The 18,802-nt window shown below is 30.3% G+C and overlaps 2 protein-coding genes across 5 annotated transcripts; both read right to left on the bottom strand.

Moving 5' to 3' along the window:
* Nucleotides 1-475: 475 nt before the first annotated feature.
* Nucleotides 476-5,091, bottom strand: LOC146939067 (putative protein phosphatase 2C 25). 4 transcript variants are annotated; one of them, XR_015031538.1, is made up of 6 exons: nt 4,609-5,089; nt 4,090-4,428; nt 3,609-3,860; nt 1,635-3,518; nt 1,171-1,350; nt 476-1,062 (listed from the first exon to the last, which is right to left on the bottom strand). XR_015031538.1 is itself a non-coding variant. In XM_085752863.1 (4 exons), exons 1-4 carry the CDS (start codon nt 4,960-4,962, stop codon nt 901-903), a joined length of 1,035 nt encoding a protein of 344 aa, XP_085608989.1. In that variant the 5' UTR covers nt 4,963-5,090; the 3' UTR covers nt 476-900. The 4 variants fall into 4 exon arrangements, 3 of the variants coding, with proteins under 3 accessions (XP_085608989.1, XP_085608988.1, XP_085608990.1); XM_085752863.1 differs by lacking the exons at nt 1,171-1,350; nt 1,635-3,518 and having other exon boundaries at nt 3,681-3,860; nt 4,609-5,090; XM_085752862.1 differs by lacking the exons at nt 1,635-3,518; nt 3,609-3,860.
* Nucleotides 5,092-9,510: 4,419 nt separating this feature from the next.
* On the bottom strand, nt 9,511-11,676 carry LOC146939066 (putative protein phosphatase 2C 25). Its single transcript, XM_085752865.1, has 4 exons — nt 11,321-11,676; nt 10,607-10,945; nt 10,183-10,362; nt 9,511-10,080 (listed from the first exon to the last, which is right to left on the bottom strand). Exons 1-4 carry the CDS (start codon nt 11,594-11,596, stop codon nt 9,919-9,921), a joined length of 957 nt encoding a protein of 318 aa, XP_085608991.1. The 5' UTR covers nt 11,597-11,676; the 3' UTR covers nt 9,511-9,918.
* Between the last annotated feature and the right edge of the window lie 7,126 nt (nt 11,677-18,802).

The following is an 18,802-nucleotide window of genomic DNA, read 5'->3' as shown; positions in this document are numbered from 1 at the left end:
CATGCTAAATTTTTTCTATAGGAACCAAAAGATGTCACTTTTTTTAAGATGATTAAAAATAAAATTTGGTATATTTATATGGATTAAAAACTTATTTAACCCATATCTTAATAATCATGTGATATTTTTCTCTCTAATTCTTTGCCTACAAATAGTTTTATAAAATATTTCAATTGTTCTATTCTCAACCTTTTGCAAATGGACCTTATTTCAGTTTCATTTACCAAACCAAACATGAACTCCTATAATATTCCCATCATTTCATTTGTAGGCTTATTAGTTGACTAAATGGAAAAAAAAATTAACATTCAAGGGCTTTACCAAGTCAACATGTGGTATAGAGGAAATAATCACTCACTCAAGAAGCTGGCAAACTATATGCAAATATATAAATTTTATATTCCCACCATTTCACTTTCTTGAACAGTTCGTAATTAGTAAAAGAAGTCCTATGCACACATCAAGCAAGAACATACAAAACCTCTACAATATCTTTGTACTAAAAAAATGCTTATCATTACATCAACATCATTTTACAAAAAAATTACTTTATACATCCTATTCTCCCCTCAGCTACAAGTTACAAAATTTCACCAAATTTCTGATATTTATACAAATTAATATCTAGGTACTCTTAATTTTAGGGCACCGTCTTTCTTTCGGTTAACTATTATCACATTCCCTATCTACGGACTAATTGTAATCAAGAATGTTATGAACGAAATAAAGACATTCTGTCATCCGAATTTACGCAGCACCTACACTTCAGGTTGAAGACGTCTTTGGTGTCCAACATATATTGATATTGGGTACTGAACATGTAATTATATTCAACCGCGTTCGTTTTACCAAATTATAACTTGTGTCATGTTAGTTGTATGTGTTTGTATTGATGAAACTTCAAACGTAGTTCTGTAGTTTGATGATCATAACACTTATATCATCGATAGAGCCTCGCGATACAGATAAATCTACAAGTTTCTTACAAGCCTGAAAGGATCCTTGTCTGTTGCTCCCTACACAAAAAGGATGTGCTATATCTACTGCTTCCTGATTACTAACCTTAACAAGATTGAAAAGAGAAACTTAATCAGTTACTCGGTGAAAACTAAACTATAGTTGAGCAATGATGTCATGAAAGAATTGAAATTAATTGGTTAAGTCCTATACCTTTTCCCATAGTCCATCTGAAGCTAAAATTAAAAAGTCATGATGAGGTTCAATTTTGAGGACTTTGGTCTCAGGTTCTGCTATCACATATTGTTTCATATGTCTATCACCAATGCTCCTTGAAACAGCAAGAGATCCTTGGATTCTCCAAACACCGCGGCACATATCGACATAGCCTCCCTACAATACAAATTTCAAATCAATTGGTTAAACAACTTAATTAAACACTTTTACCATAAATACTTATGTATAAGCTATTTTTATAATCAAAATATAAAGTCAAATTGTTTGCATATAAGCTATGAGCGGTTTTCATAAGCTATTCTGGAAACAAAAGAAAAAAAATGTGAAAAAAACTTATGGACGACATCAAAAGTGATTACCAAGTAGATAAACTCAAATAAATCAAGCCCTACTTATCAAAGACAAGGGAAAATTGCTATCATCATCACAAGATTAATTACCTCAGTCTCAATCCGTTCTTTTTCGTCTTTCCTAGAAGGTTTGTGATCAGATGTCAACATAACTGAAATGTCTCTCCCTTAAAATCTTACACTATTTTACACTATTTTGAGGTGTCAACATAACTGAAATGTCTTAGGGGCTACATAAGTTTTTAATTTCCATAAATATATCAAATTTAGTTTTTAATCCCCATAAAAAAAGTGGCTTGTTTTAGCCCCTAAAACAAATTTCAACATATAGTTTTAGTCCATGCTAAATACAATTTTGTTTAATTATCCTTAAAGATTTAAATTTTTGGATGATTTTTTTAGACATATTTAGAACATTATAAAAAGTTCTTGTATAGAAAATAAACTCAAAATATGATTTCTTGGTCTATATTTTTATTAATTTTATATTGAACTTTCAGAAGTTTAAAAATTCAAATTTAATTCATTTCATGTTAAAATTTCAATTTGTTTAGAAAACTTTTAACAAGGGTATAAACATACCCAAAAAAAACTCATTAAAATTTTAATAGATTACGGATAATTAAAAAAATTATCAAGGACTATAAAACATGCTAAAAAAATTTATAGTGACCAAAAAATGTCACTTTTTTTAAGATGATTAAAAATAAAATTCGGTATATGTATATGGATTAAAAACTTATTTAACCCATATTTTGACAATCATGTGATAATTTTCTCTCTAATTCTTTGCCTACAAAAATAGTTTTATAAAAAATTTCAACGGTTCTATTCTCAACCTTTTGCATGATGGATCTTATTTCAATCTCATTTACCAAACCAAACAGGAACTCCTATAATATTCCCATCGTTTCATTTGGAAGCTTAATTATAAGTTGACTAAATGGAAAAAATCTAACATTCAAGGGGCTTTACCGAGTCAAAATGTGATAGAGGAAAAAGTAATCACTCACACTCAGAAGCTGGCAAAGTATATGCAAATATATAAATTTTATATTCCCACCATTTCACTTTCATGAACAGTTCGTAAACAAAAGAAGTCCTATGCACACATTCAGGCAAGAACATACAAGACCTCTTAAACGATGTTATATTTTTAACCAAAAAAATGTTTGACCAAAAAAATGTTTGACATTCTTCTAGCTAGTTTGTTCATTTTTTACCAAAGTGGTGGTACTATTTATCTTTAGAAGATTATAACTTATATGCACGTGTAGTAACGACTCATCACACTTTATCTACAAACACTATTGAGACTTTTTATAACTTCATTGAGGATATGAATCAATCGAAAAAGTATAATACACATATATATAGTACTTATGAAGCATAAAGAGTAACATAAAATGGTAAGGTGGTTTACATAAAAATATGTTAGGTTGAAACTTCTGTAATATCTTTGTACTAAAAAAATGCTTCTCATTAACTCAAGATCAATTAAAATAAAAAATAAAAAAAAATACTTTGTACTACAGACTAGGTACTCTTAATTTTAGGGCACTGTCTTTCATTCTATTAACTATTGTCACATTCCCTATCTACAGACTAATTGTACTGCAGAATGTTAAGAATGAAATTAATGCATCCTATCATCCTAATTTACATAGCATCTACACTTCAGATTGAAGACGTCCCTGGTGTCCAACATATATTGATATCGGGCACTAAACATGTAGTTACATTCAACCACTTTCATTTTACTAAATTATAACGGGTGTCGTGTTAGTTGTCTATGTTAGTATTAATGAAACTTCAAATGTAGTTTTGTAGTTTGATGATCATAACACTTATATCATCGATAGAGCCTCGCGATACAGATAAATCTACAAGTTTCTTACAACCCTGAAAGGGTCCTTGTCTGTTGCTCTCGACACAAAAAGGACGAGCAATATCTACTGCTTCCTGATTACTAACCTGAACAAGATTGAAAAGAGAAACTTAATCAGTTACATAATTAAAAAGAATTTAATTAACATTGTGATTTACATTAATTCAGTACTATACCTTTTCCCATAATCCATCAGAAGCTAAGATTAAAAAGTCATGATGAGGTTCAACATTAATTCAGTACTATACCTTTTCCCATAATCCATCAGAAGCTAAGATTAAAAAGTCATGATGAGGTTCAATTTTGAGAACTTTGGTCTCAGGTTCTGCTATCACATATTGTTTCATGTGTCTATCACCAATGCTCCTAGAAACAGCAAGAGATCCTTGGATTCTCCAAACACCGCGGCACATATCAACATAGCCTCCCTACAATACAAATTTCAAATCAATTGGTTAAACAACTTAATTGAACACTTATAGTTATAGCATAAAAACTTGTATAAGCTATTTTTATAATCAAAGATAAAATAAAGTTAAGAGCGGTTTTCATAAGCTATTCTGAAAGCAAAAGAAAACTGAAGAAAGACTTAAATAAGCCAAGCCCTACTTATCAAAGACAAGGGAAAATTGCTATCATCATCACAAGATTAATTACCTCAGTCTCGATGCGTTCTTTTTCGTCTTTCCTTGATGGTTTGTGATCAGATGTTAAGGCCTCAGCAGCACCTCCTCGGCTGATGACAGCACGACAATCACCGGCATTGGACATAACAAGACTGCCATTTCTAATCAATGCTGTTACACAGCAAGAACCACCATTAAGATCCTCTTTTAAGAAATCTGAATCTGTTTTGAGGTAGCCATGTTTCACTGCTTCCTCAATATCACTCTCATCTCTTCTTATCACTTCTTCCAATACATTCTTTTCCAAGTTATGTGCCGCGAATTCCGAAGCTTTTGTACCTCCATGTCCATCAAATATGCCAAAAAAAGCCTGTACCAATCACAAACAAAAATCTTAGACTATATATTGGTCCTTGCACTTGCATCCATTTTGTAAATCCCATTAACCATAAATTCAATAAGACCTTTCCAAATTTGTTTGATAAATCTATATAGTATATAAAAAATGATGAACAAATTAAGAATCAAACATTGAAATTTTTGAAGTTACCTGTTTAGATTGTCCATGAAGATGAACAGAAGCAGAGTAACGATCCTCCATATGCTTCCTGCTTCCTCTCTTACAATACACGGAAAACCCAACTCCCTCTACCTCAACCACCTTCTTTGCCGCCGACGGAGATGGTACTACCGGAGGGAGATCAACAATGAGAGAAGCAACAGGTATATCAAGTTTAGCAGGTCTCTTTTTCTTCAAAACCGGTGAGGAATGTGAAGGAGAACAAGAAGAGGTTGGAAGAGAATCTGAGGAAGAAGAAATGATAGAGCATTTTTTGGTGAAGTAATGGGAAGAGGAAGAGAGAGAGAATATAGGAGAATTTGGAAGTGCAACGGAACAAGACATGTTTGTTTTGTTTGTTCTTTTTTTTGTTGTTTCGAATGTTGTATGTTCTTTTTTTGATTTAGTATAAGTAGTGTTACAGAGAAGACAGGGTTTGACTTTTTTTATTTTTCAAAGAAGACAGGGTTTGACTATTAAAACGTTGTTTAAGTAGTTTGACCGAATATTTGTGGGGCTGTTATTTCGGATAGGTTAAGATAAATTTGCTACGTAATTACGATGGTTTGGCCGGTTTTCTAGAATTTTGGATTGGAATTAGCATAACCCCACAGGCCACAGCCATGCTGAACTCATTCTTTGTTTTGTGGAACAAAACTTCTCTTATATTTAAGACAAGAAAGAATATTATAATCATTGAAGATTTTTTTTAGGGCATTAGATAATTGGCATCTATGAAGTTCGAATACTTAAAATATGGATTGGATATGTTGGACTAAGATTGATTGTTGTAAATGGTTCATGTAGTAGACAATCTGGACCGTTAATGTGATATCAGACAATTTATATTACACGGTTAAAAAATTAACTATGAACAATCTCGACCATCCATTTAAGATCGGCCGGGCAAAAAATTGTTATTGCGTCCTGTTGTTACACAAGGAAATCCACATATGGAGATGTATATCTTAATCACATAATAGTTAGATATGTATCCATGAATATCAAAATTGCTTTTAAGAAAATATCTTATCAAATACTTATAGCATTTTCGAAATTTTATTAACATATCATAGCCATATCGTATTCTAAATTTTAAAATTTTCACGTATATGTATCTTGTCGTACCCGCATCCCCCCTAGCCTACGTATCTAAGTTTCATAGTTAGCCATGTACCGATACATGTGGTCTTTAAATTAATAGAGAAATTAGTTAATTCTTTAAAAAAATTATTCACTATCATTTGAAAAATTATAGTACATATTATTTATTGAAAGTGTCAATGAAATAAAATTTAAATTTTTATTACTTAGAAAATATAAACATAAAATGGTGAATATTGAATATTTTTACATAAACATGAAATAATATATTTTTAGTGCATATAAACATGAAATAATATTTTTTCTTATAAAATGATCTTTTTTAAATACAAAATTCGACAAATAACTCTTTGATTCATAAAAATGATCATTAATTTATTGATTTGCAAAGAAATTATATCAAAACACGTCAATTTCTCAATGTAACATAGAAGTTCCCTTTATTAGAAAAATCAAAATATCATTATTTTTCTTGCGAATGATGTAGTAGATACTGTGAGACCAACTGATCATTACAAGAAGGAATGGTAAAAAAAATATTGAGGGAGAAGGAATGGTAAAATTAAGCAAGCAAGAATGTGTCAAAAAGTTTGAGAAAATTAATTGATTGTATCTTAATAAATACTCAAATATATAAAATTATTCTTCAAAAACATTCTCTCTATCTAGATTCTAGTCTGAATTGTACCAAACATGAGTACATGACCAACTCATTAACCTCTATTTTGCGACCAAATATTTCGAGAAGCAGATTTGCATGAATATAATATAGTTACACTGCAAGTGTTAAACCGGCATTTAAACATGGAGCTTAACATTGACTGAAACAAGTGGTCGTTATTAATTAACTGTAAATGAAGTATAGATGAATTAATTTAAATCTAGAAATCTAAAAAAATCATGTTGAATGAATGTGTATTCAAGGAGAATTTTTCAATTTTTAGTTTTGACTTGATCACTATCCCTTCTTGTTGGCAAATACTACTGATAAAGAAACTGTTTTGGTTTTGGGCGGTACGTAGCAGCCGTTATTTGAAGCCGGTGGCCGTTTGCCAGGTCAATTTAGATCCATCTCATCTTCTGCATGTTGTTGAATGTTGATGTAGACATTTTTCCTAACGTTAACTAACATTCCTATTTAAGAAAAATGATAGTTTATAACAATTTTGTGATAATTTTTAAAACATGTCTTTGTTTTTCATTCTTTTATTGTGTTCTTATTTTTCATTGTGTTGTTTTAGTTTTCGCATCAATATCTATACTTTTGTATATATTTTTAGTAGCATTATAAGTTATCTCAAAAATAGTTGTTCAAATAATCAAGACTTTTGCAATATGAACAATATATTCTTCATTTATTTATTGATTTTCCGATGTCATAATAGTTAGATAACTCCATCATCATTTCTACTATCACCTTTCATTTGTATTCTTTTCGGTGTATCCTATTTGACTCAACTATAAGCTATTATATATATTTTAAGAATAACATTGATAACATACTCTCTTTTATCAGTTAAAATTTACAATAGTTATGTCAAATTTACAAAAGAAACACATAATTTGGTAAAACTCATGTGAATTTAACCAATAAAAATATGTTGAAAAATTAATACGTGTTAAAGAGTGTGTTGATAATTAACACCTCTCATTTTAGAATTAATCAATGATTCAATTATGCTCATATAACAAATATATCGCCCAACATGATAAGAGGAGCAGAGCTGCCCAAAGGAAAAGCATGACGGTGAAGATCCATGTGCAATTCCAGCCAATCCTTGACTTTTGTTGGTATTTAAAATTGGATGTAATGTTTTTACCAAGACTTGTGAATTTTGAGTATTTTGATTAAAACTTGTATTTTGATTTATGAATGTTTTACGAGTTTTGAGTTATTTATTTAATTTTATATTAAATATATATGGCTGTTAATACTTTATACTCCCTCCGGTCCTATATATAAGAAAAGATTCTTTTTTTAGATACATTGAATAATTAATGTATCTTGTTTACAATGAAGACTAGATACATTAATTATTAAATGTATCTAAAAAAAGAATCTTTTCTTATATATAAGACCGGAGGGAGTATTATTCATGTAATTTTTTCAAAAAATAATCAATTCAAACAATCCCGTTATCCACTATTCCACTTTTGGGGTCGACCGCTTTGTGGCGTCGTTATCCGTGATTGACTACCTAGATTTCAAGTATCAATTTTGTCTCTAAAGATCTTTCCATTAATAAGATCAATCGTTTTGAGAACATGATGTGATATGTTAAATGAAGATGTGACACTTGACGTAGACTCCACATCACTCTAATACCTAAGATTCAAAATGTTACGACTCCACATAATTTGGCTTTCTAATATTGGATTTTTCTTAAATTTTTCGGGAAAGTAACTCCTCATCTTTCACCCAACAAATTATACTTTTACCTAATTGTTATGTGGAGTCTACGTCGATTTTACATATTCATTTAACATGTTAATATTAGACTCTACCGGTTGAACTTAACATATATATAAACTTTTTGATTGATATGGTACAATTTTGTGGTCGAAATTATGAATTTACCATAATTAGAGACGAAATTGTTTTATGTTTTTGGCACTTAAAAATTCACTTACTTCATGTTTTGTAAAAAAATCTAATTTTTGTGGGAGAGATTATTATAATATACTCCCTCCGTTTCAAAATACATGTTCAAGTCAACCACTTCACATATGCCAATGTACAATTTTGACCGTTAATATCTTTAATTATCTAAAGTAAAAAATTATAAAAATTTAATATTTTGAAAATATTTGTCGAGACAAATCAAACAACATCTTACATGCTAATATTTGTATTTATATATTAGTTAAAAAGTATGGTCAAAGTAAGTCAAGTGAATAGTGTACATTGCAAAAATTGGACTTGTATTTTGAAACGGAGAGAGTACTAAACATTCCTGAAAATTTTCATTCAAAAACATGAAGGCTACACATGAGTTGATTTAAAAGTAGAGATCAAAAGTGGTGATTGAAAACTTTTGGGGGACTAAAAGTCAAGGAAATTTTTTAGGGGGACTAAAACAAAAAATTGGTATATTTATAAAGACCAAAAACATATTTAAACCTTAATTTTATCTTGAACTTTTGGAAGTTTAAAAAATTCAAATTTAATTTATTTCATGTTAAACTCTTAATTTATAGAGACCAAAAACATATTTAACCCTTAGTTTATTTTGTCAAAGAACTTTATATAAAGTTATAAACATATCTACAAAAACTCATTCAAAAATTTAAAAGATTAAGATAATAATACAGGTTAAATTTAACTAGAACGGTTAAACATATTGAAATTTTGTATAGAAACTAAAACATGTCACTTTTTTATAATGATTAAAAATAAAATTCGATATATTTATATGAACTAAACACTTATTTAACCCTTGTCTTAATAATCTTGTGATATTTTTCTCTATAATTCTTTGCCTAAAAAATAGTTTTATAAATTTTTTCAACTGTTCTATTCTCAACCTTTTGCATGATAGACCTTATTTCAGTCTCATTTACCAAACCAAACATTAACTCCTATAATATTCCCATCTTTTCATTTGTAGGCAAAGTTGACTAAATGGAAACAATATATAATTCAAAGGGCTTTGCCGAGTCAAAATGTGATAGACGAAAAAGTATCACTCACACTCAGAAGCTGGCAAACTATATGCAAATATATAAATTTTATATTCCCACCATTTCACTTTCTTGAACAGTTCGCAAAAGAAGAACATACAAAATAAGTTTGTACTAAAAAAATGCTTATCATTAAATCAAGATCATTTTACAAAAGAATTACTTTATACATCCTATTCTCCCCTCAGCTACAGGTTACAAAATTTCACCAAATTTCTGATATTTATACAAATTAATATCTAGGTACTCTTAATTTTAGGGCACCGTCTTTCTTTCTGTTAACTATTATCACATTCCCTATCAATAGACTAATTGTACTGCAGAATGTTATGAATGAAATAAAGGCATTCTATCATCCTAATTTACGTAGCATCTACACCTCAGATTGAAGACGTCTTCGGTGTCCAACATATATTGATGTCGGGCACTGAACATGTAATTTACATTCCTACATTTTAATGTTACCAAATTATTATTGGTGTCGTGTTAGTTGTCAGTACTTGTATCAATGAAACATCAAACGTAGTTTTGTAGTTTGATGATCATAACACTTATATCATCGATAGAGCCTCGCGATACTGATAAATCTACAAGTTTCTTACAAGCTTGAAAGGATCCTTGTCTATTGCTCCCTACACAAAAAGGACCAGCAATATCTACTGCTTCCTGATTACTAACCTGAACAAGATTGAAAAGATAAACTTAATTAGTTACTTTGTTGAGCTGTGATGTCATGAAAAAAATTAATTAACATTTCAAATAATGAATTCAGTCCTATACCTTTTCCCATAATCCATCTGAAGCTAAGATTAAAAAGTCATGATGAGGTTCAATTTTGAGAACTTTGGTCTCAGGTTCTGCTATAACATATTGTTTCATGTGTCTATCACCAATGCTCCTTGAAACAGCAAGAGATCCTTGGATTCTCCAAACACCGCGGCACATATCAACATAGCCTCCCTGCAATACAAATTTCAAATCAATTGGTTAAACAACTTAATTAAACAATTATATGATAAATACTTATGTATAAGTTTTTTTATAATCAAAGATAAAATAAAGTTAAATTGTTTGTATATAAGCTATGAGCGGTTTTCATAAGCTATTCTGAAATCAACAGAAAACTGAAAAAAAAAGTTAAATAAGTCAGCCCTACATATCAAAGACAAGGGAAAATTGCTATCATCATCACAAGATTAATTACCTCAGTCTCAATCCGTTCTTTTTCGTCTTTCCTCGAAGGTTTGTGATCAGATGTTAAGGCCTCAGCAGCACCTCCTCGGCTAATGACAGCACGACAATCACCAGCATTGGACATAACAAGGTTACCATTTCTAATCAATGCTGTTACACAACAAGAACCACCATTAAGATCCTCTTTTAAGAAATCTGAATCTGTTTTGAGGTAACCATGTTTCACTGCTTCCTCAATATCACTCTCATCTCTTCTTATCACTTCTTCCAATACATTCTTTTCCAAGTTACGCGCAGCGAATTCCGAAGCTTTTGTACCTCCATGTCCATCAAATATACCAAAAAAAGCCTGTGCCAATTACACACACAAAAAACCATGTTAGACTTTATCTCATTCATTGGTCCTTAAATTCAATTAATAAGACCTTTCCAAATTTATTTGTTTAATCAATATAATCTATATAGTATCCTAAGTGATGAACCATACCGTGCAACCCAAGTAAGAATCACACATTGAAATTTTAGCTTCAAATAATGATTACTTAAAAACATTGAACTTAAGGTAAAACAAAAAGTTAAATAAGTTATTCGTCCCTAAACAATTACTAAATTTTATTTTTCGTCGTCCTAAAAAATAATGGCACGTTGGTCCATGTATATTTTTCTGCATGTAGTTTTAGTCTCTGCTAAATTCAATACAGAATTTCATTATTTTTTAAGTTACCTGTTTTATTTCACCATGAAGATCAACAGAAGCAGAATAACGATCCTCCATATGTTTTCTACCTCCTTTCTTACAGTACACAGAAAATCCAGCTCCCTCCACCTCAACAACATCCTTCGCCATCGTCGGAGACGGTGCAGCTGGCTGGAGCTCAATACTGAGAGAAGCAATAGGTATATCAAGCTTAGCCGGTCTCTTTCTCTTGGAGAGAGAGAAATGGCAAGAAGAGGAGAGAGAATAAACAGTTGAATTTGACACAGCAACGGAGCAAGACATGGTTATTTTTCTTCTTTAGTTGTTTAGAATATGAAACTATGTTGTTGTTTTTGGTTTTGGTTTTGGTTTGAATGGGAAATGATGAGAAAGGGAGAGAGAAAGAGAAGTATTTAAAGGAGAGAATGTGTGCTTCTGTGACGGTGGGTCAAAATTAGGTGGGGACCATCCTTTTATAAATTTTAATTGATCTTTTATAAGTTTGATTTAGTTTTATTTTTTTTATTTTTTATATAAATACAAATGTCAGTTGTGGATAAATTGTTAGAGAGGAGAATATATAACATATTCTAGTTGATCAAATTTAATATCTCTTTCTTAAATCTCCTTCAACATTCTTCGGTTTATCCGACACTTTCAAGAGGCTGATAAGGTTAAGTCTCTCGCTTTTAGGTGGTTAAAGGCGAAGTTCACTACTCTTTCCTTTAATTACTATGATTGGTGGTTTAGTTTTTTCACCATGCTGTGCATAGGTTAATAGTTGTTTCTTTTCTAGTTTTTATTTTTGTACATGTTCTTTCTTGTAATACTGTTTTGACTTTGTAGTTTTGCCGCGGTACTTCTTGTGTTAGACTCTTTAATTTAGTAATATATTTCATTTTAACTTTTTGAAAGAAAAAAAGTTTATCAGACACTTAGATCGGATTATTTTTTTGGGTCTAGGGATGTTATTTCGGATCTAAGTTACGATAAATTAACCACGTATGATATGTGTACGTCGGTTCACAATTGTTTGGCCGGTTTCTAGACTTTTGGTTTGGAAATAGGACAACACAGCCATGCTGGACTGGACTTATTCTTTGTTTTGTGAAAAACTAGCTGCATAGGATTTGCTATTTTTGTCAAAGGGTTCAATGTGTCGTTTTCAAAAGTTGGACTTTTACCGTTTACGCTATTTTTTTTCATTTCACGGAATTGAAAATAAGATGATGAATAATTATTAAGATGTGAGATATAATCACTAACCCTAGAATCTCCAACACCAATGTTGGTTCTTACTTCTTACTAAGAGCTTGCATGCTTCAAAAAAAAAAACTAAGAGCTTGCAACAATTGCATACCCTAAACATATAACTTATAATTGCTTCCCTTATAATTCAATTTGGTGGTAATTTGATAGTTTTTCTTAGGTTCCATCAATTAATTAGAAGCAAATATGAGTACATTTTTAAGTTGGAACGTTGATTTTCATATTGTGAGAGCCTACTTTCTTCATTTTGATCGAACGTTTAATGGTACTTATAATAATGTTCAACTTATAATGACTTGTAGATGTTATTTTTTTGATCAAATAACTTATAGATATATAACTACCTTTTTTTTTTGAAGTTTTGGATGTAGCTATATTTAAATTTGGTATATTATAAATTATTTGGTCAATTTTCTTTACAACATTATGAAATTAGTTGATGGAAATATTGCTATATATAAACTGAAATCTTTTTTTTTTAACCTCTTATTAGTAACTCACTTTATGAAATTCATAAAAATTAAAATTGTCAGATTTTTTACTACATTATAAATTAGATTGATGGAAATATTGTTTATACAAAGACTGAAATATTTTTATTTCACCTCTTATTACTAACTCAATTTATAAAGTTCATACTCCCTCCGTTTCAAAATATAAACAAAATTTACTTTTTAGGTTCATTCATTTAATGATGTATGTGGTACATAATATGGACCACATACATCATTAAATGAATGAACCTAAAAAATGAATTTTGCTTGTATTTTGAAACGGAGGGAGTAAAAATTAAAAGTCATAGATTATATAAAATTATTTTTGCTTTGTTTGAATTAAACTTCATGTAGTCATTTTTAAAATACAGATACCAACAGTCAAAACATGAAAAATAAAAATATCAATATTTTTCTTGGGAGTAATAAATGTTAGTATTAGACCTTTGATTATTACAAGGAGGAATGGTAAAATTACTAGTAAGCACGAATGTGTCAAAAAGTTTGAGAAAATTAATAACCTTTCTCTCTGAATTGTTAAACATGACCTACATATACTTAACCTAAAATTTCGAGAAGATGATTTGCACGAGTGTTAAACCGGCATTAAATCAGGGAACATGAACATTGACTGAAACAAGTGTTAATTAATTATTCATAAAATAATTTCATTAAAAAAATTATATGAATGAAAATATGTAAATCAAAATAAATTATGTTGAATTTGTACTCAAAGAAGTTTTTTCTTTTATTTGGACGGAATGCTCAAAGGAGAATTTTTCAATTGGAGATTTGACTTAACCACTATCCCTCCTTTTTGGCAACCGTTATTTGAAGTTGGTGGCCGTTGCCAAAGTCAATTCAATTTCATCTCAAAATATATTTGCTGCCTACTGATGTAAACATTTTCTTACGTTAACTATATACTCCCTCCGTTTCAAAATATAAGCAAAATTCACTTTTTAGGTTCATTCATTTAATGATATATGTGGTCCATAAAAAGTAAATTTTGCTTATATTTTGAAACGGATGGAGTATTATTCTTAATTCAGGTTTTTTGCAATGACATATTCTTAATTTAGAATCATCTAGCAAACTCGATCATCACTTCGATCTACTATCAACCACCTTTCAATTTTATTCATTACCACATCCTCCTTGACTCAGCTATAAACTTATCATATAGTACTTCAGAATAAATCAATGATTTAGAGAAATGATATTTTGATAATATATTGGTAAAACATGATGTGATAAGAGTAATTTTTTCTTTAAAATTGTAACATGTCAATCAAAAGATTCAGATGTTAATATTAATAACCATTAGCGTATAGTTGGAAATTTTTTTGAATGTACTCCTTTTAAAATATCATATTCGATTCACTCTAATACTAATGATGGTAGACTAATTTGGCTTCTTAAAAAATTATTACAAAACATAATATGATAAATTAAATGAAGATTATTACAAAACATAATGTGATAAATTAAATCACAGAACATATTCGTGAGAGGATTTTTTTTAGGGGTTAGAGGATTATTTTATTTATTATTATTATTATTATTATTATTATTATTATTATTATTATTATTATTATTATTATTATTATTATTATTATTATTATTATTATTATTATAAAAATATAAATATACTAGTGCTTCTGTCAAATAAATAAATAAATATACTAGTACTTTCATTAAACATTTTTTTTTACAAATAGTACTTTTATTAAACCTTGAAAGGTATATGCTTATATTATATCAAAACAAAACAAAACAAAAAACCTTGCTTGAAAGGTATGTTTAAAGAATAAATCATACGCAGGCGCTTAGTTAAGAGAAGGTCAAATCATTTATTTTCAAAAAGAGAAAATCAAACAACCTGGAGTTCAGCCTTTAGCTTAATAAGTAGTACTACTATTTTTTTTTTTCCTTTGACGACTGTGCTAAGATTCTTTGAAAGCTTCCTATATCTAGTAGGGTTCTTTAATTCCAACTACATTGTTCATTTAAAATATGTGGCATGTTAACTAGTACCCCGTAACACTACTTGAAAAAAAAATATTTACATTGAAAATATCATGTTTTACATTTTAATTTTTTTTTACTGCATAAGTTCTAAGATATTCATACTATATTTATTTTCTTAACTAGTGCCTCTGGGGCACTAGTTAGCATTTTTCTTAAAATATTAACCCTTCCAATATCAAATGCATTTAATTAAAAATATTGATCTTGTAAAAAGAATTAAAAATAATACAACATGTCATGATCAAAGTATTTGGGAGTACATTCAAGTTCTTCATATTAATTGTTTCCTCAATACTATCTCTTGAGTCAGACAACACACTTTAACCCAAACGTCCGCGTAGAAAAAAGATAAACAGAGAAACAGGAAGAAGAGAGCAACTGACACCCATGGAAATAAATGGTAGAAAAAAGGAGAAGAGAAACATATGGAAAGTGATGAAATAAAAAATAATGATGAAATGGTAAATATTTTGAATGTTGTTTTGTTTGCCGAAAACTAGAGCAAGACAAGAAAATTCATTGGAAAGCCCTAATTTCTTCCATTGTTGCAATTTTGCAAATGTATCTTTTTTAGGTAATCATTATAATGCAATATCATCTCCTTCATTGTCAATATCATTTTGAAAAAGTTTAATGTGAATATTCACCCTCCTAATCCTTAAATAATCAAAGAGGTTCCTTGGCTTCCTCCTATCACTGGCTGGTTGAAATGGCTGGTTGAAATGTAATACAAATGAATCATCTACTTCCAATAACTTCTCATGTGGAGGCATTTTTAGAAATCAAGATGCAGACTTCATTTGCTGCTTTGATGAGATTACTAACAAGGGAAATGTTTTTCATGAAGAGATCTAAGGGACTTTAAGAGCAGTTGAAATAGCATATAACAATAATTGATATGATTTGTGGATAAAAAATGATTCAACTTTGGTGGTGCATGCTTTTAAGAATGCTACTATAATTCCTTTACACCTTAGAAACCATTGAATTAACTGTAGGATGCTAACTGCTAATATGATTTTTTTTGTCTCCCATGTGCATAGGAAAGGAAACCAATATGCAGACATGGTAGATAATATACAGCTTAATCTAGATCATTTAGTTGTTTGGTATGAGCTCCAATTGTCTATTCTGGAGAGTTTTGTAAAGAACAAATTAGGAATGCCTAATTTTTGGTTCTCGTACTCTTGAGGAAGTTTTAACTTAGTCCCTGTTCTCTTTCTTGTTTTTCACCTATTTTTATTTGAATACAATTTGTGAGTGATAGTAGTATTCACAGGACACCCTATAATATTAAAAAACATTGGTGGCATTTGATACTTAAGAATGTTTGTCTACATCAGAGTCGACTGACTGAGTCAACATAAAAGGGGGAGGGGGAACAATTATGCAAAAAGTACTAAAGTTATGGGGTTAAAAGTGAAGTTTTTAAAATAACGAGGCCAAAATCACTAGACTTTAAAGGTTTGGAGGTCAAAAGTGCATTTTAACCTTTTTTTATTCGTAAGTAATATGGTCGTTATTTTTCCCTCTTTGTATGAGTATAGCCGGATTATCGCAAGAAGCAAATGACAATGTTATAAAATGATCATTAATAACCATGTATTAATAAAATTTATCCCTTAATTTTATTTTTATATAAAATATTTATTTATAATTAATTGTTTGAATACAAAAAAAAAGGAGGTAAAAAACAACCATAAAATAAGAACAAGACTTTTTCTAGTCACACCCCAAAAATATTTGATTACACCCAATTATAATACAACAATTGTTCTTTCCATAAAATAAAACACCCCCTCTCTAAGCCTTTATTCTTAAGTAGCTAACATTGTGATAGAAGGAATGTGTTCGTGTGGACTGAGTAGAGGTACTGCGAATCGAGTGGTGCTTGTGATCGTCATTGAATTTGACATCAAAGGAACCAGTACAAGAGGTAATACTTTGTTCCCTAACCGTGTTCATTCATAAAAATCCATTAAAAATGAAATTATTTTTGTTTTGTCAACTACATATATTATGATTTACTATACGATTTCCCTTCACATATTGCCGCTAGGATTAGGATGGGAGAAGTAAATACAATTACTTTCAATATCTTGGTCTTTTTTTTTTTTTTTTTTTTTAAGTAAATTTTTTTATGAGTTATATTTATTTAACTGTTTTTTGTTTTTCAGGGACGCGAGTAATCCCTTTGATGCATCATCCGAGGCAAGAACATAATTGAATTGCCACGCCCATCACATCATCTGGATTGGTTTTGAAATGTCGTGGATATTTTTGGTGTTCGCCCTCTTCTTGCTACACTATTCAGTAATGTTAATTCAAGCCTGTGTATGAATTTGACTGGGCAGTGACATCCGAAAACCAATAACTTTCACTTTTCAGTTGGTGAGATTACCATCACGCTGGATGATGTGTCATATCTTTTTCACATACTTATTCATGGTAAGTTGGTCGACCATCTGGCTAAAATCTCCCAAGAGAAAGGTGCTGCTCTTGTGTCTAATTTTCTTTGTGTGGGCCATGCTTTTGCTGCTCCTGAGTGCAATAAAATGAAGGGTGCTCACATTTCATTTGGATAGCTAAAGAAATATTCGAGGAACATCACACCAAAGCAATAAATTTGGAAAATGTTGCTAGGATGAATAAATTGTCGTCGAGGGAAGATTTATTGCAACTTTCTAGGGAAAATGATGAGGCAATATGGCCATGTTCAAACCATTATGAGACATCCTTCCTCTATGGAGGATATTAATGTCTTTCATGTAGACTAGAGTTTATAGGATTTTTTTCCTGCACATTATACTTGAGGCAGAGTGGGGTCTATTGGGTCTATTGGTGGAGACACCCTGGAAATCCGTATCGGGTTACATTTCTGGGTTCTATCGGGTATCTCATCCAAAGGTAGTGCCCCCAGTCAAGGGAGAACCACCTAGACCGACAAATGCGGAGATTCAAAATGAGGAGGAGCACACTAAGGATACTCTGGGTACATTGCAATTGATTAGGACTGTTAGGACCGTTGTGGTGGATGGTATGTAAAATTGTACCTCACACAATAACCTATATGCTTGTATTTAGTGGATTGCGGATGAAGCATTGTCAACCACTAAATATCAAGTTCCACACATGAGTAACGTTTTCCAACTATGAAGCTCAGATACTTGATACGATACATATACAATACGACACTGATACAACGATACAATTTTTTTTAAAATTCAAGATACGATATGTAACAACCCGTTTTTAACTATAATTATTTTAATTATTTATTGTGTGTTTGTATGTGCTTAATTTTCTTTGTGTGTATTTAATTCGGGATTAGAGGATTTTTGAGCCTAGAAGGGTATTTTAGTCATTTTTAGACTAAGGGGTATTTTGGCCTTTTGGCGATTATGGGTAAATTAGTAATTTTATTTAAGAATGTTATTTTGGTATTTTGGTAAGAATGGTTATTTTTACTAAGTTACTAGTGTGTTGGGGTAATTATTTAGAGGTGGTAATTATTCGATGTTTTAGCAGATTAATGAGTAGAAACTTTTGAGAAACTATTAATAAGAGTTATAAGTCCATTATGGTGAGTAGTAATTGAGCCCAATTAAGAGGATTATATATTCATAACTCTTATGAGAAAACTAGGTTAAACTATTCACTCATTTCATTTCACAAACTTAAAGAGGTAGAGAGAGAAAGTAGACCACAAGACTTG

This window comes from Medicago sativa, chromosome 3 (assembly GCF_051527215.1).
Source record: "Medicago sativa cultivar Bolivia chromosome 3, Bolivia_mono, whole genome shotgun sequence".
In the NCBI taxonomy this organism is placed as follows: Eukaryota; Viridiplantae; Streptophyta; class Magnoliopsida; order Fabales; family Fabaceae; genus Medicago; species Medicago sativa.
The sequence above is the reverse complement of the archived record's forward strand: the minus strand, read 5'-3'. Positions and strand labels throughout refer to the sequence as shown.